Source organism: Myodes glareolus, chromosome 6, assembly GCF_982192425.1.
Source record: "Myodes glareolus chromosome 6, mMyoGla1.1, whole genome shotgun sequence".
NCBI lineage: Eukaryota > Metazoa > Chordata > Mammalia > Rodentia > Cricetidae > Myodes > Myodes glareolus.
In genome coordinates, this window is record NC_142031.1 from 28,890,391 (window position 1) to 28,917,054 (window position 26,664).

At 45.1% G+C, this 26,664-nt stretch overlaps 1 protein-coding gene and 1 long non-coding RNA gene across 3 annotated transcripts in view; one reads left to right on the forward strand and one right to left on the reverse strand.

Annotated features, from left to right (window-relative positions):
* The window catches only part of M1ap (meiosis 1 associated protein), an 89,599-nt gene that overhangs the window by 11,930 nt on the left and 51,005 nt on the right, over positions 1-26,664 (reverse strand). For both annotated transcript variants that reach the window (XM_087907116.1, XM_087907115.1), the window contains exons 5-7: positions 17,704-17,877; positions 14,009-14,171; positions 13,226-13,367 (exon numbers count right to left, since the gene is read on the reverse strand). In XM_087907116.1, coding sequence (XP_087763242.1) covers positions 13,226-13,367; positions 14,009-14,171; positions 17,704-17,877 — 479 coding nt within the window. The remainder of the gene's footprint in view (positions 1-13,225; positions 13,368-14,008; positions 14,172-17,703; positions 17,878-26,664) is intronic.
* On the forward strand, positions 13,360-17,829 carry LOC125388487 (uncharacterized). Its single transcript, XR_015002274.2, has 3 exons — positions 13,360-13,986; positions 14,654-15,182; positions 17,694-17,829. It is a non-coding gene; the product is annotated as an uncharacterized LOC125388487 (long non-coding RNA).

The window sequence follows — 26,664 nt, forward strand, 5'->3', positions numbered from 1 at the left end:
ATAGATTAGAGTGTATCTCTGCCCTCACCAAAGAAGCTGCTTCTGCTTCTTCTTCTTCTTCTTCTTCTTCTTCTTCTTCTTCTTCTTCTTCTTCTTCTTCTTCTTCTTCTTCTTCTTCTTCTTCTTTTTTGCAGTAGGTAGTGATTGACTCAGAGACCCACAACTGGTCAAGGTGTAGAGAACAAGAGACTGTGGACATTATCATACTCCTCCATCCAAAGCTCAGGGATGGCAGTGGAGGAGAGGGGCAGAAAGACAGGGTGGAGGGGGGCGTTAGGTGACTACAAGGAAACTGCCTTCTGCATGGAGCAGGGGAGTGGCACATACAAATTCACAGCAACTGAGATAGCAAGCAAAGACAAGATTTGTTTTAGTGTGTATAGGTGCTTTGCCTGAAGGTATATCTATGTATCACATGCATGCCTGGTGTCTGTGAGGTGAGAAGAAGGCATCAGATATCCTGGAACTGCAGTTACAGAGGGTTGTGAGGCACTATGAGGGTGCTGGAACTGAACTTGGGTCTTCTGTAGGAGCAACAAGTGCTCTTAGCTGCTGAGTTACCTCTCCAATCCCTTGGCTTAATATTTTAAAGATAATCAGTCAATAGATTATACTATACTAATAAAGTAAAGAGAAAAAACTATATAATCATCCAGTAGATTTATTTTTTTTATCAAAATTCAATAACCTTCCACAATAAAAACCAACAACAAACTAGGAGTCAGGATAGAACTTCCTTATCTTGACGAAGGGATAAAACCAAAATAAAACAACGAAAATGAAAAGGAACCTCATAGCTGCCTGCTGCAGTGGCTCATATGGGAGGCTGATGTAGGGGGATCACAAGTTGAAAACCAGCCTGGGCTGGATAGTGAGTTTCAGGCCAACCTAGACTACAGTGTAAGACTCTGTTTCAAAACAAACAGGCAAGCAAACACTCTTATCCCTACAAAACTTCAAAATTCTAACTCACAGTGTTAAAAGGTGGTAAAAGCCACTGTGGTGGCTTAAGTAAGAATGGCCCCATAGGCTCGTATTTAAATGCTTGGTCACCAGGGAGTGGCACTACCTCAGAAAGCCAAGGACGTGTGGCCTTGTTGGAATAAGTGTGACCTTATTGGAGGAAGCATGCCATTGGGGATGGGCTTCGAGGTTTCAAAAGCTCAAGCCAGACCCAGTGGCTCTCTCTTCCTGCTGTCTATGGACCCAGATGCAGAACTCTCAGCTGGTTTGCTAGCACCAGCATGCCTGCATGCCGCCATGCTTCCTGCTAAGATGACAATAAACTAAACCTCTGAACCTGTAAGCCAGCCCCAATTAAATGTTTTCCTTTGTAAGAGTTGCTGTGGTCATGGTGTCTCTTCACAGCCTAGAAACACTGACTAAGGCACACACTTTACTGCCAAGAGTGGAAACAAAGATATCCGGTCTTATCCCTTGTCTACGGTATTGTACTAGGGATGTGCTGAGGCCCAGAGGCCTTTTAGGAGGTTAGGATTCTGGGTATGACCCCAGAGGAGAGGCATCCATGCAGATACCAAGTATATTAACAACATGGTGCATGGGAACCTGTATTTTCTTTAAGAAATTTGATTTACGAAAACAGCAAGGTGACAGTTATCACACCAGGGAGCTACAGTGCAAATCCATGCTATTATTGGTGCTGTGAGAGCCAAGTAAGATGTGACAATAGCCACAAGGATGGAAAAGGATAAACAAACAAACAAACCAATAAGGAGTGGGGACGAGGTCTGATGGAGCGGAAAAAGCTTCACAGTGAAGACATTTAAGCAGAACCTGGGAAAAGTGAATAAAACTTTGTAAGGCGGACAGAGGCAAGGGCACAGTGTGTGGGCATGTGAAATCAGTTAGCGTATTTGGAGAGCACTTAGCAATTTATTAATGTCTCTGGAATGGAGACTAGACGAGGCTGGGTGAAAGGTGAACGATGAAGCAAGAAAAGTAGACCAGGCTGGCTCACAGAAGGCCCTGGGACCCCATGCTAGCCTGCTGCCTTCAGGCTTCTTCCCCTCACAACCTTCAGACTCTAGGCTCTGCCCTCATTCTATTTTTTTAAGGTTCTTGACCTGCCATCACCCCACTCTCCGCTTGGAATCTTGGTCTTGATTCTTGGCCTCTACAGCCAAGAGCTTTCCATCTCCACACCCGCTTACAGCCCAACCAGCCCATAGCCTGTGTGCTCAGACTCCTGCTGGACGTGTCCTGGCTGGAATGCTGTCACTGCTGTGGCCAACTGGGGCAGACATGGACTGGAAACTCAGGAATGTGCCTCTCGAGACGCTGACATTTGAAGTAGGAAGCTGAAAGACTTCGGGGGGTGTTTTCATTTCTTTTTCTAGTTCACACAGACCCGACTTTGTCAGGAACGAGGATGTGGACAGTGAGTCACTAGCTACATAACTGGGGCTACACAGCAGTCTTCGGTGATTGAAACAACTTTTTTCCTGGCCAGAGATGGATTCATCTCGTAAAGACTTGGAAAAAATTGATTTTATTTACTTATGTATTTATTCCCTACCACATTTCATAAAATTGTTGTGCAAACTTAGAAAAAAATGCACCAGCACATAAAGACAAAATGATGAGTTAAGGAGGGAGATTGGCTAGAGGAACGAGCTAAGAACAGGGCAATAACCAAGTCAGGACCAGAGACACTGCCAGAAATGCTAGAGGTCCCTGTGGTTCTCCTTGACAAACAATAAGGGAGCCTTGAATGGATGCTACCAAGAAACAATGTTTCAGAGACCACCTGCAATCAACATGACAACGCATTCCACATGGCTGTAGAGTGGTTTAAACTTTGGGGCCTGGAACAAGCTCTCTGGGTTCAGTCCTGACTCCACCATTTCTCTGCTCCTTAGTTTCCTCATCTGCACGACAGAGATGGCTTTTACGGAAGGGAGAGTAGCTCACTGGAGCAGGTGGCTCTGGCAGCCTCGCCTTTCTCCCCCATTCCCTCTGCCTTGCTAACTCTAGTAGATTACATTCCTCAAGCTGGCCACCAAGGTCCATTCCCCTATTTGTCCACTCCCTCCTCCTGAGGCTGACTGCCAAGGTCCAGCTATCAAAGTGTGGAAGTCCAGCTGTCAGCAGCCTCCTTGGCACACATGTCCAATTAAAATTAAATGCCTCATCCTCACATGGGGTTTCCCATTTCACGTTTCTTCTTTTTTTCTTTTTCTTTTTCTTTTTTCTTTTTTTTGAGACAGGGTTTCTCAGTAGCTTTGGTTCCTGTCCTGGAACTAGCTCTTGTAGACCAGGCTGGCCTCGAACTCACAGAGATCCGCCTGCCTCTGCCTCTCGAGTGCTGGGATTCAAGGCATGCACCACCATCGCAACCCACTGCACCTTTATAAACCGCCATTTTCCTATATGCCTGTCTGTTTCCCCTCTACCCAGAGGCAGTCCTCTGTGCCTGAAGGGACAGATATCCCAGCCCCCTTTCCCTTGTTCCCTTCCTCTTCTCCTTCTTCCTCCATCTCTGACTTTGTCTCTTATTCCCTGTCCTCTATCCTCTGGAGGCAAATAAATCTCCTTTGTGTTGAGAACTTGGCCTTCGGGTCCTGAGCCAATACTTTTCCTTTCAGCTATTTTATAGGATGGTTATGGTAATAAAATAATACTTGCAAAGTACTTGGAACTGTGTTAGGTACAAAGTCAGCATAATAAAGTACTACACTTCTAAAATTAGCTAGGCATAATAGTGTATATGTTCAATCCCAGAATTCAAGAGGAAAAGGCATGTGGATCTCTGTGAATCCAAGGCCAGCTTGGTCTAGATAATGAATTCCATGCCAGCCAGGGTTATTTAGTGAGGGTTCTTTTTTTCCCTAAAATTAAGATGTATTTAATTATTAGTTGCTTCTTATTTTGTTAAATAAAAAATAATTGGGTAATTTTTAGATATAGGTCTATAAAAACATCAAAGGACACTGTAAGGATGCAGACGCTTAGGATCTGGGTTAATCTAAGAGTGAAACTGATGAGACTGTAGATGTGTAGTTTTCTCTGAGAGTAAAACCCTCCATCTTGGAGGGAAGCTCCATAAGATACAGGAGTCAGAAAGGAGGTGAGACAATAGGATATTCTAAGGGAGGTGAAACATTCCATCCTTCAGGGATGGTCATTAAGCTCAGGAAGTAAAAACTTTCAGGAAGTCCCTGAAACTGATCAGACTCATTAGGCCCCTTTTCCTCAAGCACACACACACACACACACACACACACACACACACACACACACACACACACACGTATGCACACTGTAAGAACTGTTGGAGAGACCCTGCTTACAGGAGGTTCAGAACGAGCAAGTTGCCTGGAAGAAGCAGAGGGCAGTCTAGTTGCCTGGAAGAGGAACAGATGAACTCAGTTACCTGGAGTCAACACTCTAGGCTTCCAGGTTTTGTGAGCTGTCACCCATGCTGGGGTGGACTTTTGATGATGACTTTGGGTCATTTCTGCTCCTGTAAATAACCCCTCAACCATCCTCTTGTAAGTAATTCCAATAAAACTCATTGGTTCACCAGACTGAGCGTTGGTTGTATCTGTGCTTTGGTCTGTCACCAATTTCCTATCTAGGATAAGGAGATATTTGTTCATGTCTCCCAAGAAATGTCACACAACCCTGGAGAACACCTGTCTTCTAGAAAGACTGGGTAAAACATTCTTGATGACAATAAAAACTCAAATAAAGGAAAGTAACCTTTGGGAAGACAGAAAAGGAGTGATTCCCGGAAAAACCTAGCAGGGACTGGAAAGCACCTTCGGACTGCAGGGGACTCGGGCTTAGAGTGCGCAAAACGCAGCTGGAAAAGTTACACATTTGCCTCTGTGGAGTCTGTCGGGTGGCACTAAGGGCAAGAATTTGATTGTTGCAGCACGTATTTGGTCCAGAAGAGCTGCTCCGAGTTAAGGCTGGAGGAGAGGGAGCAGCGAACCAACAGCCCTGGGCCTTCACCTGTGGGGAAGCTCAGGGTGAAAGTGAAAACGTGGAGTCAGCTAACTGGCCGGGGACAAGTTAGAAAACGTGCTGTGTATGTAGTCGGATGGCAAAGGGGGACCACGTGAGCACGTGACGGGGTTACTTCTGCATTCAGAGGTCAGCGTGGCTGCTTCTCCTTCCGAGGGCAGTCAGAAAACCTTGGTCATGAATAGAGGCCCTTTGGAGTGAGGGATTGTCGAGGGTTTGAATACAGGGAGATGAGAAAGGGCCAGCATGAACAGAGGAGGAAGAAAGGTGGGGAAATGAAATGCTCTTCATTCATTTGATTGGAAAATATGCTATGTGAAGGAAATAATGGGAGATAAAGCTGGACCTTGAATACTGGACTAAGAAATACAGATAACAGTCTCTAGAGCGGGAAGGATCCAGACAGAGGAGGGAATTAAGATGGCTTCATTTACCCTGAGGGCATATGTGAATTCGAGTTGAAGGGAGATGTAGGTAGTGGTGGTGAAGCTCAGAATCTAGATTCCCACCTGTTAGGAGACATTTGCGAGAAAACAGAGCGACTAGCAGATTTTGGTGGAGACCTGGGGGTGCGGTAGGGTGTGGCTCAAGCCAGTTTTCCACTGAGAACACTTGTGATGTACTGTAGTTATATGGGTCAGGAGGCAGAAATACTTGAGAAAAGTTAAGAGCGTTTCAGCAGATGTGGGGGGCAGTGGTTAGAGTTGAGACCTTTTAGGGTGAGGGGACACACTCAGTACACCAGGCTTGAAGTCGAGAGCTCGGGAGGACAGACTGAGCTTTAGCAGGATGGCTGCCCAGCCATAACTCAGCATAGTACCCGAGGACTCTATCTGCCTGATCCAGAGAAGGGTGAGCCCTTCTACCAACTCCAGCCTCTACAGTGCATTTATACGCAGGTGCGGCTTTCATTAAATATTGCTAGATATGAAAAAAAGAGAAAGGACCACAAGTTTGAAAGACAAAAGACAAAGTAAAGGTCACCAGGCTTGAACTGACTTGTACAAGTTCTCTAATCTCCACATTTGTGGGCACTCTTTCTCGCGCACACAGACACAGACATACGCAAGCAAACAAATAAATGTAATGATAGTAGAAAAAAACAGAAAGAGCTGGACACAGTGGTCCACACCTTTAATACTAGCCCTCAGGAGGCAGAGGCAGGTGGAGCTCTGGGAGTTTGAGGCCAGTCTGGTCTACATAGTTTCAGGAAAGCCAGCACTATGGAGAGAGAGAGACACTGGCTCAAAAAAACCAAACCAAACCAAAAACCCAAAAACCCCCAAGAGAACAGGAAGAAACAAGTGGAAATTATAAAAGCACTAACCAACAACGCTCGCTGCAAACTATGTGGCCGATGTGCGCCAGGTGCTTTACACATCTAGTTATCTTCCCTCGCAGACATGCAAGGCCCAGCTTAGAGCTTCTGTCAGAAATGACAGAGACAAGAGTTACTAGCGGGTCTCACACGCGCCTCCCTTTCCTTCTCTCTCCCCGCTGTACTTGCTGCTCACGGGAGAAGCTAGCGCTGGACTTGAATATTTTACACAGGAGCTGGCAGCGAGGCAGAGCTCACGTCAGAGAGCCAATTTAGAATATGTGGCTGAGTGGGAGGAGGAAGACGAGGAGCGGGGCCCCAAGGATGTGGTGAGAGCCTGAGCGTGTGCACGCTTGTGTGTAAAGGGCCCAGGGTCAGCGCCAGGTTACAGATAATTAGGTGGAAGAGAAAGAACTGAAAAACGCCATTGTGTTTATAAGATGGCTCTTCTTTGAAAACACATTAATTAATTTAAAAATTACTTTTGGGCCACTGGATAATGCTTTTTTAACATGTCATCTGTGCAGAGACTAAACCACATGGGGCCACTGTGCTTGTCAGAGTTATGAATACATAAATACAGCATAGTTAGAGATGTGTCTGTTGCATAAGTTCACAGTCAGAAAACAAGGAGCAGGCTGGAGGGCACCCAATGCAAAGCACAGGCTTTTCTTGAGCCATAGGGATATTTTCAGCAGAATATCTTAGAAAACTGCCCCGAGCCACTCAAACGTAGAGGTACTAGGCGCAGGAGAGACGGCTTTGCAATTTAAAAGTGTCTGCTATGGAATAGAGGACTGGAGTTGGATCCCAGCACCCATGGAACAAGCCAGGTATCCTTGCCAGGATCTGTATCCAAGCTCTGAGGGGCCGGAGGTAGGAAGATCACAGGGCTTGCTGGTTTCCTGATAGTCTAGAATTCACAAACTCCAACTTCAAGGAGAGATACTGCCTCAGATGAAAAGGCAGAGAGAGACTTGGGACACTGAAGCTCTTTTGCACCCCATCATCCCATAATTCATACCCACACATATAAACAAATATTTTAAAAAATAGAGGTAACAAAAGAGGGGAATTTCTGCTTTGAGCCAAAATTTGACTAAAGCTGAGGATTTGGTTGGTGAAGTGGGGAAGGGGCAGAAATATCAGAAAAAGGCAAGTGTGCCATTCAGGATTTTAGGGTAAGTCACATTTACATCTCAACCTTTAAGTCAAATCAATGACATATACTTAAAAAATGACTTGAAATATGCTTTTCTCTAAAAGGGAATAGAATACATAAAATCTAATTTAAAAAGGCAACGGGAAAGGGTTCACTAAAGAAGCACTATTTGAGCTGAGTCTTTCAGGTTAGGGCAGGATTTGAACACAAGGGGATGAGAGAAGAGACAGCATGGACAGAGGAGGCGAAAAGGAGGAATCTAATGATTCTCATTTATTTGGTTGTAATATATGGTACGTAAAGAGATAATGGGTGATAAGGCTGGACCTTGAAGACTAAGAAATACGGGGTGTAAGTAGTAGAAAGTGTGTGTGTGTGCATGTATTCATGTGTGTGTGTGCACTCACATGCATGCATGTGTGTGAGTTTGTATGTATGTGCTTGTGGTGCTGGGGATCAAATCTAGGGCATCACGCACACCAGGCAAGTTCTCTCTCACTGAGCTACAATACCAGCTGAAGACACAAAATATTTTGAAGCTAAAGATGACAGACTCAAGGCCATTCTTCAAGGTTAGCTTATGGCCATTGCCATAAACCACACCGAGAAAGGGAAACAAGGAAAGCATTGGGGCCAGTGACAAAATGGCTGCAATATTAAAGCACAAGCAAAACAGGATTTGACTAGCACAGTGAGGATGTAGGGGAGAGAACATGCTGGCAGACTAGGACAGGCAAGGTCACTGAACCGGTGGGTGTAGGCACATGAGAAAACGTGATAGTCACAGGACTGCTCAAAAAGGTAATATGAGGGCTGGAGAGAGGGCTCAGCGGTGAAGAGCACTGACTGCCCTTCCAGAGGCTCTGAGTTCAATTCCCAGCACCCACATGGCAGCTCACAACCGTCTTTAATTCCAGGATCCAACACCCTCACACAGACATACATGCAGGTAAAGCACCAATGCACATAAAAATAAAAATAGAACAAAAAGAAAGTAATCTGAGGCTGGGCATGGCGGTGCATGCTTTTAATCCCAGCATTTTTTTTTTATTAAATATTTATTTTTTATGTATACAATATCCTGTCTGCATGTATGCCTGAAGGTCAGAAGAGGGCACCAGACCTCATTACAGATGGTTGTGAGCCACCATGTGGTTGCCGGGAATTGAACTCAGGACCTTTGGAAGAGCAGGCAATGCCCTTAACCGCTGAGCCATCTTTCCAGCCCATAATCCCAGCATTTTTGCAGGCAGAGGTAGATGGAGCTCTGTGAGTTCAAGGCCAGCTTGATCTACATAGTAAGTTCCAAGCTGGCCAGGATTACACAGCAAGACCCTGTCTAAAAAGAAAAAAAAAAGAAAGAAATAAAAGAAAAGAAAAAGTAATTTAGTGTCAATGCGTAGGTAGAATGGAGCTGAAAGGTTGGGTAAGGGAAGTTAGGAGTTTATAAAAGAAATTGTGAGACAAGCATTGGGGACAGGAAACAAGGACATCTCCAGGCTAGGAGAGGACGACTGATGTGGCCTGGGGTGACTCGCGTGTAAAGGACACTGAAAGTGGCTGAGGTTTCAAGCATGGGTGGCTTAGACAATGGTGCGGTGCTATTAACAGAAAGACAGAAGTCAGAGGCAGAAGCTGGCTGCAGTAGAAACATGGGCGCGAGGAGAGGGCACCAGGGGCCCTGGGAACTGAGCAGTCACCAGATTTGAAAAAAACCAAACAAGCGTGAAAATATAAAACGAAAGAGGGAGGTAAAGTTTTATAAACACGGGGCTGGGGAGATAGATCAGCAATTAAGAACTCTTGGTATTCTTCCAGATGACCCAGTTTGGTTCCGGTACCCATGTCAGACGGGTCTCAACTTCCTGCAGCTCCAGCTCTGGTCGCTGTGGGCAGCCAGAGAGAGGTGATGCCCTCACATAGATATACATGCATACATGATATACATGCATACATGATATACATGCATATATAGATATACTGCATACATAGATATACATGCACACATGGATATACATGCATACATAGATACACATGCATATATAGATATATAATGCATACATAGATATAAATGCACACATAGATATATATACATACATGTTAATAAAAATAAATGGGGGCCCTCATTAGCTTTTTGTCAACTTGACACAAGCTAAAGTTATCTGGGAAGAGGCAACTGAGAAACTGCTTCCATGACACTGATTGGCAGGCAAGTCTGTAGGGTGTTTTCTTGATTAATGGTTGATGCGGGAGGGCCCAGTCCATTCTGGGTGATGCTTCCCCTGGGCAGGTGGTCCTAGACTGTATAAAGATGTAGGCTGAGCATGCCATAGAGAGCATCCTCGGTGCTCTCTGCTTTCGTTCCTGCCTCCAAGCTCCTGTCTTAGGTTCCTGACTTGGCTTCCTTTGACGCTAGACTGTCAGCTATAAGGGAAACCTTTCCCCTCTAAGGCGCCTTTGGACTCTGTTTCATCCTCTCTCCACTCATGCGGCAGGACTGCACGCCACTGGGCTAGTCTCCAGTGTTTCCAGGCGTTCACAATCGTGCCTTATTCCTCTTTTACATTTATTCACCTCCCTAACCTTGTTTTCACAAGTTGCCCAAACTTGTTTTCCAGGTTTTTGTTTCTATTAATCCCAGTATGCAGTGGGCAGAGACATCTCAGCGAGTTCGAGACCAGCCTGGTCTACACAGTAATCTCCAGAATAGCCAGGGCTACATAATAGAGAGAACTTGTCTCAAAATACAAAAACAAAACAAACCCCCAAATTCCTGTACTCTAAGCACTGAACAAGGTATTGATGGTACCTGCCCACAATACTAATACTCGAAAAGCATAGAGGTCGTCCTCAGCCACACAGCAAAAAGGTCGACCTGGGTTACATGAGACCCTGCCTTGAAAAAGGGTTATTGTACTATAAACAGGACCTGCTTTTTAGTCATTCTAAAAAGCTGTCATTCTAGCTACTTCAGGGTGGCTGAGACAGGAAGGTCTGGGATACAAGGCTTGCTTGGGCTGCAGATTAAGTTCAATTCCCTGGGTAACATAAATGAGATTTGTCTCAGAACAAAAATAAATAAATAGATAGATAGAAGGAAGGTTGGGGACCCAAGAGAGGGATAGGGTGTTTGCCTAGCGTGTGTGAGATCCTGGGTTCAAATCTCCAATATGTCAAAAAGAAAAGAAAAAAAGGATTGAAAGCACCGGGGAGAAAGGCCTGCTGAGTGAGGGGCCCTCTCAGAGATTTGAGGAAGTGGGTGGAGCACACAGTAAGCTGAGCTGCTGGGCACTCACTGAACTGATTGATCTGTGCTCTGCAAAGACAGGAGGTGGGCGTTCTTCAGACCAGAAACAGGAACTCGGTGCGTGGGCCCCCAAACGGAGTGTGAGCTTTGAAACAGGAGAAGTCCGCTTCTGATAGTGGAAGACGCAGTGCTGTGCTGCCCTTCCGTTCGGAGCCATCCTGCTGATCTGTCACTAAGCCTTTGCTTTTTAGTTTTAATTATATGTGTGTGGGTCTGTGCAAGCGAGTGTGGGTACCTGTGCAGAACAGAGGTGTTGGATCTCTCTAGAGCTCGGGTTACGGGGGGTTGTGAGCAGCCCAAGGTGGGTGCTGGGAACCAAATTCAGGTCCTCTGAAAGAACAGCATGTTCCCTTTAAACTCTGTGCCAGCTCCAAGTCCATTAATTATTCAGTATCTCATCTTGGATTCTCTTTTCACTTAGTTTATTTTGATTTAAGTGTTGCATTAATTTTCTTTTTTCGTTTTTTAGGTTTTTGAGATAGGGTCTCACTCTGTAGTTCTGGCTTGCAATGTAGACCAGGCTAGTCTTGAACTCACAGACATTCACCTGCCTCTGTTTCCCAAGTACTGGGATTAAAGGTGAGCGTCACCACATCTGGTTTCTTTCCTTTTATTTTTTTAAATTTATGTAATGCCTCTGTGTGTGTGTATGTGTGTGTGTGTGTGTGTGTGTGTGTGTGCACGGTGTGTGTTAGTGGAGATCAGAAGAAGACATCAGACCCCTTGGAACTGGAATCACTAGAAGTTACGAGCCTTCTGATGTGGGCGCTGAGAATTGAACCTGTGCCCTCTGCAGAAGCAGTAAGCTCTCTTAGCTGCAAAGTTATCTCTCTAGCCCCTTGTTAGTTTCTTTTTTCTCTTAAAAATTACTTATTGTTATATATTGTGTAAAAATTATTTATTGTGTATGTGTGTATAATTTGTGTGTGTGTGTGTGTGTGTGTGTGTGTGTGTGTGAGAGAGAGAGAGAGAGAGCGAGAGAGAGAGAGAGAGTTGGTTCTCTCCTACCTTCGCCTTCTGAGTCATCTGGCCAGGCCACATTAGTTTTCTGTGCATGTGCTTTCTATTTGCTTTTGCTCCAAGGCTGACATCTTGATGTTCAAGGCAGATGCCCAGCAACTGTTGGATATTGCATTTACCCCCCTCCCTACACCCATCCTTCCCCAAGTTCTAATTGGTTATATATGCCCACAAATAATTCTATGTTGGGTTTTGTTAACCTTGATTTCGGATGTAAATCATGTGTGGCTTCTAATGTAAGCCATGCACGTGTTTCTATCTCTTCCATTCCAGGCTGTCTCTTGAGGACACAGCTGAATCTATTTTACCACCACCGAATGCGTATCTAGGGCTTCACACGATATCTGACATGGATCGGGACTAGAGACTTCTTTAAATGAACTGTGATAATGAGTACAGTGTTAGAAAGGTCGTGTGACTTTAAACATTTATCATTATTATTGTGTGTGTATGTACAGTGTGTGTGTGTGTGTGTGTGTGTGTGTGTGTGTGTGTGTGTGTGTGTGTAGAGGCCAGAGGGCAATTTCCTGAGTCCATTTTCATTCTCCACTGTGGATCCTGGGGATTGAACTCAGACTCATGAGGCTTATGCGGCAAGCACTTTTACCCACTGACCTGTTTTTTGAGCCCAGAAAGGAAGTAGGTTTTAGAGCAACATCACTTATGTCTAAAGTTTGTAAACTAAGGAGTTCTGACTGGTTTCAGGAAGCGTTCTGCTACAAACTGAGTAGCCTAACCTCACCTTTTCATCAGTGCTTGTAACTGCTGTCCCAAACTGACTTCCCGACAGAGACATGATCTGAATTTCTGTTTCTAGCCATGCTATCGATAAGCATAGCACCTGGGTCCAGTGAAATGGCATGGTTGGTAAAGACTTTTGCTGCCAAACCTGAAACCCGAGTCTGATCTCCAGGACCTACATGGCTGAGGGGCAGCACCGACTCCCAGAAGTTGTCCTTCGCGCTCTGCACATGTGCCATGGCATCTATGCAGCCCCTACACACGTGAACACAAAATAAAAAAATCCACTATACAAAACATGGCATTTGTCTCGCACTTGTGAGCCAGAGGCAGGGGGATCTCTGTGAGTTTGAGGCCAGCCTGGTCTACAGAACTAGTTCTAAGACAGCCAAGGCTACGTAGAGAAATCCTGTCTCAAAAACAAACAAACAAGCAAACAGAATAGTGGGGAGGTTCTTTGGTACCACACTTGATCAGTTGGTCAGACTGTAACAGGCCAATACCTGGAAAGCCATCTGGTAGAGTGTACTAATGTTACCTTTGAGTTCATCTAACAAAAGTAATGTTAAGTTTACTGTAAAATTCTCCACCCTTTCCTGCAGGGTTGCTGCAGGTCTGGGGTTAGGGAGGAGTGAGCTGCTGTCTTTCTCTAGTTGTTACTCTTGCCTGGGCACAGGGCACTCACCAGCAAGCAGTGACACAGAGCGTGGAAATGTTGCTGGTTTGTCTCCAGCTCATCCCAGTCCAGCTTCCAGCAGCTTGTGGGTCTGAGGATGAAGGGGAGTCCGTAGGTCAGGGACTCACAGATCCCACTGGATTTTAGAGCCCTGGAAAAGAAAGACTTCTTAGTGGTGAGGGGACCTCTAAGCACACCCAGCTCTGATCTAGGACCGTCTTGGGGGAGGTGCCGGATCAGGGTGTGCAATTTGCAGAGCGTGAGGCCGGTAGCATGGAATCTGGCAGGTACACTGGAAGTTCTCAGAGCTCAGCAGCCTTCGCCTGGGGCCCTATAGTGTGAGCTGAAGGGAGCAAAGCCAGGCTTTCCCATTGTTCCGCCTGAGAGTTGGATCCCCTGAAGCAGCACTTAGAGGAGTGGTAGGGTTGAAATAGACCTGGATATGAAAGGCTCATTCCCCTACTAACCCCATGGCTTTTGGCAAGTTCACCGGGTGGTTGAATGCCTTTGTATTAATCTTGCTTTTCTCCGCACACAGAGCCCATGTTTCCAATTCCTGCCTATATCTCCAAGTCTTCTGTGGTAGCAAGTCTACATCTGCCCCTCTGGCTTCTACTTGCTGAGGAATCCAACTTTATTGTTTTTGTTTTTTGTTTTTTTGTGACATGCTTGTAACTGCTACCTGGCCACTGACTGTTGCCTGACTGTCAAAATAGACCCTGAATCTCTGCACTTCCAAGCGATGGAATTAAGAAGAATAGAGTAGAACGGTGAGGCTTTTTCAAAGCATACTTGATCACTTGCAGCTTGTACGGGGAGTCTGGAGACAGGGAAGCCATCTGGTAGAGTGTGCTGATGTCTCCTTTGGGATCATCTGTCCTCAACGTGCCATCGGCTGTCCCAGGAAGCAGGGATGGGCTGAGAAATCGCTCTTGGAGGTCACATTTCAGGCACACTACAATCAAAGGAGAGTTAGAGAAGAGACTGGGTTACAAGTTATCTCAGGCTGCCATTAAGAGGCAAGTTCACTTTCCCTAGGCAGTCAAGGGTTAGGAGGAGGCAGGGGGATGGGAAGAAGAAGGCACTCTTGGTTGGAGGAGGAAAAGCAGATCTGACCCTGTGTTCCAGCTTTTGCTCCTCACTGTTTACTTAGCCTCTGAGCCCGGCATCATCTTCCCTGACTTTACAGCTGGGCTCACTGAGCGGTTGTCTCAGAGCAAGAGGTCTGGTTTGTCCTTCAGTTCAGAAAGGACATGTGTCCTTGCTGGAGCAGCTAACACGTGTCAAGTCTCGAACCTGGGATAATCCGCAGAGGCCCTTGGGGCATCCTGCCTCTGCTTCCCTGCGGCTTTGGCAAGCACGCCAGTGAAGGAAGAGCAGGAAAGCAGAACTCAGACAGTCAGCTGACTGCTACTGTTTGTCTCTGGGCTCTTCTAGGGGGCGTTCAGGACTACGGGAGGAACAAGTTCCTGAAATAGCAGCTTATGTTTAACGTCTGGAAGGAACTGAGTATTGGACCTTCAAGGCCTCAGCGCACAGCGGCGGCGTTGGACATCAGGAATGTGTGGACTGCTACTGAGCTATACTATTCTCAGGGTCTGGCACTCTGTTCTATTAAGCTTTTGATTTCTTTTTATAAAAACTTTTTTCTTTTTTTATAATTTATTTTTGTGTTCCCTGGTGTTTTGCCTGCGTGTGTGTCTGGGTGAGGGGAGTCAGAAGCCCAGAAACTGGAGTTACAGACTGGTGTGAGCTGTCATACGGGTGCTGGGAATTGAACTTGGATCCTGTGGAAGAACAGCCAGTGCTTTTAACTGCTGAGTCATCTCTCCAGACCCCAACACTCATTTCCTCCCCCAGCCTTTGAGAGAGGATCTCCTGCAGCCCAGACTGACTTCTGACTTGCTCCACAGCTGAAGATGACCTTGCCCCTTCTGTCTTTACCTCACAAGTGCTGTGGTTTCAGGTGTGTATTACTGCTCCTGCTCCTGGCTGTGTTAGGTTTCTATGCCAGCAATCACCTTCAGGTGCCAAAGGATTTGTTGCTCTAAGCCTGAGTCCTTGATGCTACAAAGCGCACACACACATACACACACACACACACACACACACACACACACACACGGTTTGAATATCAACAGAAAACTTGCAAGTGTACAAACCCTGAATCCTTGTGAGTTTAGTAGTAGGTGATGGTGATTTGAGGAATGACCAGACTGCCACGTGGGATAAACATAAAAGCAGAAGCAAACTGCAATGGCATACATCTATGAACATGTTATCTAACTACATCTGTCATGTTCTATACTAATTTTAAAACCAAAAAAAACAATGTCAAAGTAACCTTGGAAAAATGGAGTGGGTGATAGATTCAGGTGACTTTCCCGGGCCCAGTTTATAAGATGCAGACTTCAATTCATCTACATTGAACCCAGGAGGGACTTTGTCTAGGAATGTGGCTCCCTTCATTTCTTCTCTGCCCGACTCTCCATTACTGATCACTGGGATTTAGGATTGGGAAGCTTTGTCCATCTGGATGAAGGTCTCTTTGGTAGCAGTAGGAAAAACCCTAAGAGGTAACTACAGTCTGATCTCTATTGTAGTTGTTGATAATCTCCATGGGCCTCATCACTCTGGAGAAGACCTAGTTTCTCCAGACTCCATACCAGTTGTGCCTGCCATCTGGATTCCAGTGTAGCAGTAGAGATAAAACAGGCTGCAGGAGTTCCTGGCCTTCGAGGGTCCCAGCTCCACTAGAGAACAGTGAGTCACTGCCCCTTTTGTTCAGAGTAGCCTAAGCACCAGGTGGGTAAGTGGTAGACAAAGGTAGAAGTTCTGGAGGTAGATAGACCTGTGTTTGATGAGCATATTCTTGGCAAGAATTGTCAAGTGTCAAAATAGAGATTTCTGGTCCCAACATGAAGGGGCCCTGGAATCGCTTTTCTATGAAGCCCGAGGAAAGTGTTTAATTCTTTGTCTTACTTTCTTCATGTGTAAAAACAGGTATAGTATTATATTTGGTTTGTAGGCAGATTTTTCACACACTAAGACAGATCTTTAGATCTTTATATCTGTCTTACAATTGCTATTGACCAGGTGGACAATCTTAGGACTTGAATTCTCCCAGGAACGATAACATTATTCTATGTCATGTTTAATTGACAGCGTTCCCATTCTTAGTGGTATAAGAACAGTGGCAAGTCTTATCACTGATAGCGTCTTAGATCTGGTGATATATTCAGTGACAGCATTTGCCTGGTGCTGCTGTGTAAAGCAGAAGGGGATTAGGCAAGAAAAGAAGTTAGTGTGGCGGGAGAAAGGCACACAAACGTTAAACACAAGCTGGCTTCTGTGTACAGTTGTCGGTTGCTTTTAACCGAGTGAAGTGAATGAGTGAATTTCAGAGGATGGGATAGGGAGGGATTGGTAGGAGCAGCTTGGGACACAATACGAAGGAGGTCCTGGGAAGACATTTTACAGGCAAAGGAAAGGCAGATTATGATCCAAGGTATTTCAGGCCCTAGGTGCTGTAAAAGAAAAGTTCCTTATTTAGTGTGTATTTGAGTGTGTGTGTGTGTGTGTGTGTGTGTATGCATATGTGTGTGTCATGGAACTTATGTGTAGGCCAACGAACAACCTGTGAGATTCTGTTCTTCCATAACGTGGGGCCTGGGATTGAACTCCAGTTGTCAGGCTTAGTGGCAAGTGTCTTTATCCACTGAGCCATCTTGCTGGTCCCAAGCTCTAGGTTTAAATGGAGAAAGAAGCAGAATCTGATAGCTGTCCCTGGAAAGAGGGGAAATGTCCTTCCTATTTAATTATACTTTCAGAGGGCTTTTCCTCATTCTGAAAAAGCGATAGTCATGGCAGAGTTCTATTACAGTAGGAGAAGAGATTTCAAACAGACTGCTAACTGGGGTTGGAGAGATGGCTCAGCAGTGCAACGGCTGAAGGTGTCAGAGGCCTGGAAACTGTGGTTACAGGAGGTTGTGAGCTGCCACGTGGGTGCTGGGAACTGATTCTAGGTCCTCCACCAGAGTAGCCAGTGCCCTTAGCCACTGAGCCATCCCTCCAGACCCCTGAGAAGATTTTTATTTACTGTTATTATTCTTACCAAGGCAGTGTTGATATTACCAAGGTTAAAGTCTCTTGGATTATAGTACCAACAATACCTACCACATTAAGAGTGAGAATATTGAGGGCAGTGCACGATTCAGTATATCCTGCTATGGTGCAGCGAATATCTTATCACTGAGGCATCAAGGACTTATCCTCTATAACCATTTGGCTCTCGCTGGCTGGAACGGTCACCCTTTGAGCCTTTCTCTTTAAAGCCATGCTGTCACTAGACAGTGTCACCCAGTCCTCCTCCAACCCAAAGGCCTCAAATGATCTGTATTGTGATGACTCCCCAGAGTCATCTAGACTTGTAATCTTAGGCAAGAAAAGATTTCGCCCACAGAACCTATCTTTTCAGGGTTGTGTACTTGGATTATCCTTGTCTGTGGAAGAAGGAGGAAGGCTCTGTGGAGCAAGAAGAAGATGGATGTGTTCTCGGTCGGTTTCACTGTTATGCAGCCAGGCTTTGAAGAAGACCTCCATGCTGACGACGTCGTTGTCGAGAGTCTGAAGGACAATGTCAGCTTCCAGGAGAGCACTGTCTGCAGAAGGAAGGAGAATGGTGGTTAGGGGGGTCTCTTTGTGTGTGTGTTGGGGGATGAGGCTGGGAAGATGACTGACTGTAAGAATAGTTTCTGCTCTTGCAGAGGACCTGCGTTCAATCCCTAGCGCCTATGCCAGGTGGCGCACAGCTGCCTGCAGCTCCAGCTTCTGGAATCTGATGCTCTCTCTTCTAAACTCCCAGCACGTGTACTCACACAATTAAAAATAAGTCTTTATAATTATTTTAATAAATAGATTTATTGTAATTAAAATTATTTCTCTGTTGGGGCTGGAGAGACGGCTCAGCTGTTGAGAGTACTGTGCTTGCAGAGGATCCGGGTTTGATTCTCAGCACCCGCATGGTGGCTCAGAACTGTCTGTAACTCAAGTCCCAAGGGATCCAACACCCTCTTTGAACCTCAGCAGGCACCAGACATGCATGTGGGTACACATATATGCATGCAGGCAAAATGCTCATACATGTAAAATAATAAAATAAATCTTGAAAAGGATAAAAATCGTTGTGTTTCGGTGTTTTGTCTGCATAAAAGTTTGTGCACCACAAATGTGCCCGACACCCACAGAGGGCAGAAGAGGGTATCGGATGCCCTGGAACTGGACTAGAGGTATAGACAGCTGCTGTGAGCTATCTCGAGGGTGCTGGGAATTGAATTTAGAAGAGTACTCTTAACTGCTGAGTCATTTCTCTACCCACTTATTTTAATTGCTAATTATGTTTGTGTGTGTGTGCATGTAGGTATGTGCATGTAAAAGCAGGTGTCTGTGGCGGTCGGAAGAGGCTGTCAAATTCCCCTGAGCTGGAGTTACGGATGGCTATGAGCTACCTGTGTGCTGGGAACCTCTGAGAACACAGCAAGTACTGAACCATTTCTCCAGCCCAAGTGTTCAATTATTACTGTTGTTATTGTTATTGTTATTTTTGAGACAGGGTTTAACTGTGTATCCCTGGCTGTCCTGGATCTCACTACATAGATCAGGATGGTTTTGAACTCATAGAGATCTGCCTGCCTCTACTTCTCAAGTGCTGGGATTAAATGCATGCACCACCACACCCAGTTAAGTCTTTAATTTTTAACTAAACTTTTTTTTCAAGATAGAGTCCTGCTATGCAGCTCAAACTCCAAATAGGAAATAAATCTAATGTCTATCAATAGAGGAGTATTTAAACAAATTACAAATTACAACACACTCAAACTAGTGTGTACTATGTAACTGTTAGTAATTTAAAGATAAATATATCAACATGGGATCTAGAAGGGAGCAATGAAGGAAGTTGTAGGGCAGATATGATCCCATTTGTATAAACATAAAACTACCTGTAGAAGTGCATACATGCGTATGTACAAGTACTTTATAAAAGTCTGGAAGGCTGCCATTCAACTGTTAGTTCTGAGACACATCCCTTTTCATTCACACGCCTTCATTCTCTATACTTTATCTTTTTGGGGGGTGGGGTGGGGTTAAGACAGGGTTTCTCTGTAGCCTGTCCCAGTACTAACTCTATAGACCAGGCTGGCCTCAGACTCACAGAGATCCGCCTGTCTCTGCCTCCTGAGGGCTGGGATTAAAGATGTGTGCCACCACTGTATGGCTTTTACATTTAATCTGATTGTGTATTTCTGTTATAAAATATCCCAAGGGTCTGCAGAGATGACTCAGCAGTTAAGAATGCTTGTTGTTCTTGCAAAGGACCAGAGTTCAGTTCCAGCGCTCACACTGGGCAACTCGCAAACATCTGAAACTCTAAGGCATCCAATGTCCTCTTCTGGCATCCATGGGCACCTGCACAAACATGGCATGTGTACACACACACACACACACACACACACACACAAAATAAATAAAATACATCTTTTAAAAAACACTAAAAATATTAAAGCGATGAAAAATTAAATTAACCTGCATAACAATGCAGGTTTAGTCATTAGCAAGGGACTAATTTTGTGTTGTCATTTATATATTTAGTTATTACCTCTTAAAATGAATCTGAACATCTAAAGTGAAAAAGATGAACCATTGTATTGGGCTTTACCTTATGATATAGATTGCAGAGTTAGCTGTTGGCAAACTGTCTCACAAGTGTGTTTGGTATAAAGAGAAGGGACTGTCTGGTGTGAGTGGCTCTGGGTAGCTGGGTCGACAGGCTTTCCTGGGTGCTTCTGACTTCAGCCAGATCTACCTCTGGTGCTGGGATCTGGTTCTCTAGATAACTGTTGTCAGTGAAAGTCAAACAGAAAAATCTGCGGGAAGAGTTGAGGAGAAACCTGGAGGGGCTTGCTGAGATACAAAGGGCCTAAGAAAAGCCAGTGGCTTAAATGAATTAACTTCTGTGTATGACTCATGAATGCCGGGCGGTTTATTTCTAGAACGACATTCCTGAGGACAAGTTGGTAGAGGTGGCAGACTCCCCGCCACAAGAACAAAGAAGGTTCAGTCCAAGGTGCTGGCTCCACACAGGCAGTGCAGGGCGTTAGATGACTTCACATCTTGTTCAAGGACAAGGAGAGCAAGTCCACCTTTTTTTTTTTTTTCTGGTCAGCATGATTAACTCTGCTAAATAGTTATGTAGATTCATTCAGTACTAGCTGTTTCATTCACTCCATCAGGAGCACACAGCTCTCTGTCCCCATGGAATTTTAAAAGCTGCGTTAGTCTTGAGCATTTGTTCTCAAACTCCCATCTGTACCATAGTGTTTTATGGTACTATGATTATAAGTACAACGATATTGCCAAAGAAACATTTAAAAATTAACGTGGATCTGGTGATGGCACAGGCAAACAACGGATAGTTTATCTTGAGTAACACGTTTGGGGATGAGTGAGCAGCTTTTCCTTAGTGAGGCAAAGAGATATTAAAGCTACGAAGGCAAGTACAGGGCCAAAGAAATGGAATTGATGGGGCTGGAGAGGTGGCTCAGTGGTTAAGAGCACTGGCTTCTTATCTAGGAGATCTGGGTTCAAATCTCAGCACCCACACTTTGGCTAATAACTGCCTGTGACTCCAGTTTCCAGGGGATCCAACTGGTTACCCTATGGCTCCCCCAGGCAGCGTGTGAGGCACATACATACAAAGCATCTATACACATAAAGTAAAAATAAATAAATTTTTAAAAGAGAGGCTCAGAGAAGTGAGTATAACAGGTACAAGATTAGAAACTCCTACAACGGGAATCAGGGGAGACAAGACATCATTGTCTATATTAAGAACCTAGAAACAACAACAACAACAACAACAACAACAAAAAGGGTTTCCTAAAGTAATTAAAACTATAAATTTAACATAGAATGGTGAAGCCACAGAAAAGCAGTTCCTTTAAGAAAAAAGGAATGGTACTGGAGAGATGGCTCAGAGGTTAAGAACACTGACTGTGCTTCCAGAGGTCCTGAGTTCAATTCCCAGCAACCACATCACAACCATCTACAATGAGATCTGGTGTCCTCTTCTGGCATGCAGTCATACATGGAGGCAGAACACTGTGTACATAATAGATAAAATATTAAAAAAAAAGGAATGAAGTTGGATGTGTTGGTTCATGGTTTACCCAGTATACAGGAGGCAGAGGTAGGTGGATCTCTAGAAGTTCAAAACCATCCTGTTTTACATAGAGACTTCCAGGTCAGACAGAGAAACATAGTGAAACCATATCTTTAAAAAAAAAAAAAAGAGACATGTTTTCTTTAACAGCAAATGGGCTAAGACTAGAACAAAACAAAAGACAAGCATGATCCCCTGCATGAGGATGACATGCAAACTGTAAGACTTTGCAGTAGCTTTTTTGGTGGTCTTGCAGCTTAGAGGATGGATATACACACTGGAGAGGGAGAAAACTCACCAGAAATGGGACACAGATAAAGCAGCAAGGATGCGGGGACCTTTTCTAAGCGTGGCTCCTACATTTGTCCCAGTGGCAGATGTGGGTGTCACCTCTGTCCTTGTGAATTATGGCAGCTACAATTTTTTCTCTAAAATATCCTAGCTTTTCCATTAGTTCTGAACTTGAGAAGCTAAATGTCTGAGAGGGTGCTGGCAAAAGACGCTCAGAATGACCGGTCCTTGAACATGGCACCTCTAAGATGGGAAATGCCATGTCACCAAATGAATTGAGCAGTCAGTCTCCCCAGAGTGTGCATTGTTTGTGTTTCTAACTTTAAAAAAAATTAATTTATTTATTTTTATGAGAATAAGTATTTTGCCTGCATGCATATCTGGGGCCAAGTATGTGGAGTATCCACAGAGGCCAAAAAATGGCATTGGATCCCCTGGAGCTGGATTTCCAGATGGTTGTGAGGCACCTTGTGGGTGATGGGAATTTTTGGGAATCAAACCTGAGTCCTCTGGAAGAGCAGCCAGTGTTTGTAACTTCTGAGCCATTTCTCCAACCTCCATTTCTTTTTTCTTTCTCCCTTTCTCTCCTTCTATTCTTTCTTGTCTCTCTCTCTTACTTTCTTTTCTTTTCTTTTCTTTTTCTTTTTTTTTTTTTTTTTTTTTTTGAGATAAGGTTTCTCTGCATAATGATCCTGGCGTCCTGGAACTCGCTTTGTAGACCAGTCTGTCCTCAAACTCACTGAGAACCACCTGCCTCTGCCTCCCAAGTGTTGGGATTAAAGGCGTGCACCACCAGCGCCCAGCTCCACACCCCATTTCTAATTTCTTAACTATACATTCAGGGAATGGCAACAGCAGAACCTTTCCTTTGAAGGAATCTCATGTTGTCTCCACAGCGGTGTTGTGCTTCAGGTTCAAGTCTTCATTTCGCTGCCTCAGGAGGAGTGGCATCCTTTCAGGGACAAGAAACAGATGGTTCCTCTGATGACGGCTGTTCTTCCAAAGGATTCAGGTTTGATTTTATTGTAAACTTCTCATCTTGGAGTGCTTAGTACGACCCATCACTCCTCAGGGATCCCACACTCATCTTCCTCTGGGATGGCCCAGGCTGTTCCTCCTCATTACCACCTGTTGACACCCTATTTTTCAAGATCAAGTTCAAATGCCGCCTGCTACACGCCCTGATCTGTTTGTAGATGCTGGCAGGGCATATAGTTCATTTACATTCTATACTGTCACTGTGGTGATTTGGGAACACATTTGATCGTCCCCATTTAAATGTAGGCTTCTTTTCACGGATGTCCTCCCCACCCCCCCAGCTCAGGGCTTTGGCCAGAACTGAAGCTTAGCAAAGGCCTGTTGTTCCCTTTGCTTTTCCTGTGTCTCTTCTGCTTCAGCTAAGTCCGTCTCCTCGTCACATGACTTCCTTCCTTCCTTAGGGCTTTTATTACTCCATTAATCCATGGCGTGTGGCTCCTCCAGCATTTGACTCAGAACTCTGTCCAGGAGCTATGTTTAAATATCTTCCTTTGTCTACTCTAATTAGTACCTTCTGGGTGTTTGTGGGCTTCATTTCTGCGCTGTTAATCATACTCGTTGTTTCTTCTCAGGATCTCTCTTCCTGAGTGTAGGAAAGGCAGTGAGATTTAGTGGATAAACCAGAGTTCGAATTGTGCCTTGAATATTGTTAGTTGTGTATTCTTGGGTGGGGTGGGGACTCGAACCTATTTCCTACTTATCATGAAGCACTACAATGTGAGATGTTTGTGAACAGCATGCAGTAGGTACAAACTCCTTCCTTCTCCTCCTCCTCTTCCCTCTCCCTGACACTCTGAGAAGAAGCAGGGTCTCCTGCGGCCCAGGTTGGTCTCACACTGTTCTGTAGCCAAGAAGGACCCTGAACTTCCCATCTTCCTGTTTTCACTTTATGGGTGTGGGATGATAGGGACTAGCATTCACCGCTGTATCCAGTTTATGTGCTGCCGAGGGCCAAGCCCAGGGTTTTGTGTGTGTAAGATAAGCATACCAGTAACCAAGTCACGTGCCCAGCCCTTTCCCTCTTCTCTCATCTGCAGAATGGTTCACTCTCATAGGAAAAAAAAATGTACTTTTATTTTTCTTTAAACTTTTTTTCTTGGCTTCTACTGCAGTGTTGCTCATAAATATAACTAGATGTGCTAAACCTGGGAGTTGGAAGGGAAATATTGCCCTTAGATCCTGGAGAGCGGCTCCCACATTGGCTGGAAGGCAGGGCATTGGATGTCTGATGAAACAGGCGCCCTAGATTGAGTGAAACTACAGCTAAGTGTTCCTGAGTCATTGTATCCCCAGGAGGCCGCATTCATAGTCTATGTGTGGACTTCTTCTGCCCTCTAGTGGCTACAAGCCATGGCAGCCATCATTGAGCTCTAAGCTCGGCTGGAAAAATCAAACAAGGCCTACAGCCTAAACAACCCTAAAGCTATCATGCAACTGAAGTGTATCTTTTAGAATATTTTATTTTCTGGGCATGTGTGTATACCTGAAACTGTGTACGTGCTCCAAGTGTGTGCACTGTAGAAGCCCGTGAACTTGGATTTACAGACTACTATGAGCTGGCAGGTGGGTGCTGAGAAGCAAACCCTGACCTCTGGAAGAGCGAGGACTGCACCCTTAACTGCTGAGCCTTCTCTCCAGCTCTCCGAAGTGTGTTTCTTATGGGCTTCTCTACATGTGTATTAGATGACTGGGTTCTTCTTGACATAAAATGTCTAAGTCCTTAGGTGGTTGCAGCGAAATGGAACTCCCAAACAGCTCATACCCACTCCCTCAAAAGCCTAGAGATCAGCCCTGTTCTACCAACTGCCCTGCTGTGGCCTGCCCTTGGGAATCCTGTGTGAGAGCCCTCTGAAATTGCATGCGGTGTCATCTGTATGTGTAAAGGTGCGTTTGGGTTGGGTAGGGGAAGAGGGCAGGCACTTAACTTTTACCAGATTCTCAGAATGTCTCTGTAAGCCTTAAGGTACCAGTCAAGATTTATTATTCTTATTACTCGTATACATGGGGATATGTTCTTGTAAATGACCATGCCTGTGGAGGCCAGAGGCATTAGGTCCCCGAGTCTGGAATTATGTGCAGTTATGAGTCCCTTGATGTGGGTCCTGGGAATTGAATCCCGTCCTAGGCAAGGGTTTGGCACACTTTTAACCAGTAAACCATATTGCTAGTCCCGGAAGCTCTCTCTTTAAAAACATATTTGTTTATTTGAGGTGTGTGTGTGCATTTGAATACCTGGTCCTCAGTTAGTGGCATTATTTGTGGAGGATTAGGAAATGTGGCATTGCTGGAGGAAGTGTGTGACTGGGAGTGGGCCTGAAGAGCTTAAGGCCTGGCTCGACTGCCACTTTGTCTTCCTTGCTTTGTGTTTGTGTTTGAAGATGTGAGCTCTCCTGCGGCTGCTGCCGTGCCTGGTGTCTGCTGCCTGGTGCCTGGTGCCTGCCGCCTGCTGCCATGCCTGGTGTCTGCCGCCTGCTGCCATGCCTGGTGCCTGCTGCCATGTCTGCTGCTGTGCCTGCTGCCTTGCTTGGTGCCTGCTGCTGTGCCTGCTGCCAGACTGTCCCCACCATTTTGAACTCTGTCCTTTCTGCAACCATAAGCCAAAACAACTCTTCCTTCTCTAAGTTGCCTTGGTCATGGTGTTCCACCACAGCAATAGTAAAGTAACTGGTGCTGTGAGCTGGAAGTGATAATGATGCCCAGGCTGAGCACCCGCTGAGCAGAAAGGAAAGACCCCAGACACCAGGAAGCACGGCAGACTTTAAAGCACCATGCAGCTCCTGGGCATAAAGATTACAATGCTGCCTCTCAGAAGTCTACAAAGATGCGACTATTTTAGACACTAAAAGCCTTGCCATTTCTTTTTCTTTTTTCATGTGTGCTGAAAATTTCAATGAAGTATATGATCCAAATTGGAAGAAAAAATATTTTACCTATAGTTCTCAATGGTCCTGTTTTCATTTTATTAAAAAAGTCAAGCCCCTATGTAAAAGAGGTTGCTTGGTGGTTATTGAGATACGACGAAGCCTAAAGTATTATTTGGAACCAGAGAGGGCTCAGTTGGTAAAGTCTCACCTCACAAGCATGAGGATCTGAGTTTAATCTCTAGATTCTATGTACAAATGTTGGGGTGTGGCAGCGTGCGTCTGCAGTTCAAGCACTGGGGAGGCAGAGGCAGGAGGGCAGCTGGTGTTCACTGGACAGCAGTTTAGTCTAGTTGGTAAACCCTAGAGCCACGGGAGAATCTGTCTCAAAGGAGGGTGACACCCAAGACGGTGCCCTGACTTCCACATGCATATCATCCCATATCAATAAAACATAAAAACAGTTAGATAAAGTATTATTTGGCTTGGTAAACACTAGTCTTAGAAGAAATTTAAAAATCTTCCATGGTGGCACATGTCCATGATTGCAGCATTAGGGAGACTGAGGCAGGGCTGCTGTGAATTTGTCTGTGGGGTAGGAACCAAGTACTAGGGCAGTCGGACCCATAAAGAGAGTCTGTTTCAAAACCAAAAGTATTTTACTACCCCTGCAGACATTAATTTACTTGTTATACAACTTAAAAGTATTTATTGTAAACTGATATTCAAAGATTTAAAGCTGACTGGGAAGTAGTGGTTTTATGGGCACTGTGGTCAGACAGGATAGAGAGGAGTGGATGAAGACAGGTCTAGGAAGACATTCAGTTGATGGCATGGCCCCAGCAACCACAGCAAAGCATTCCTCCCTTGAATTTAACATTTCATGTATTAATTATCATTATTTGTGTGTGCAGACAGGCACACACAGCTGCACGTGCCCCAGGACACGAGTGTGGACGTCAGAGCACTTTAGGGAGTCAGTGCTCTGATTGCACTGTGAAATCCAGGGATTGGACTTGGGTCATCGGGCTTGCATATGA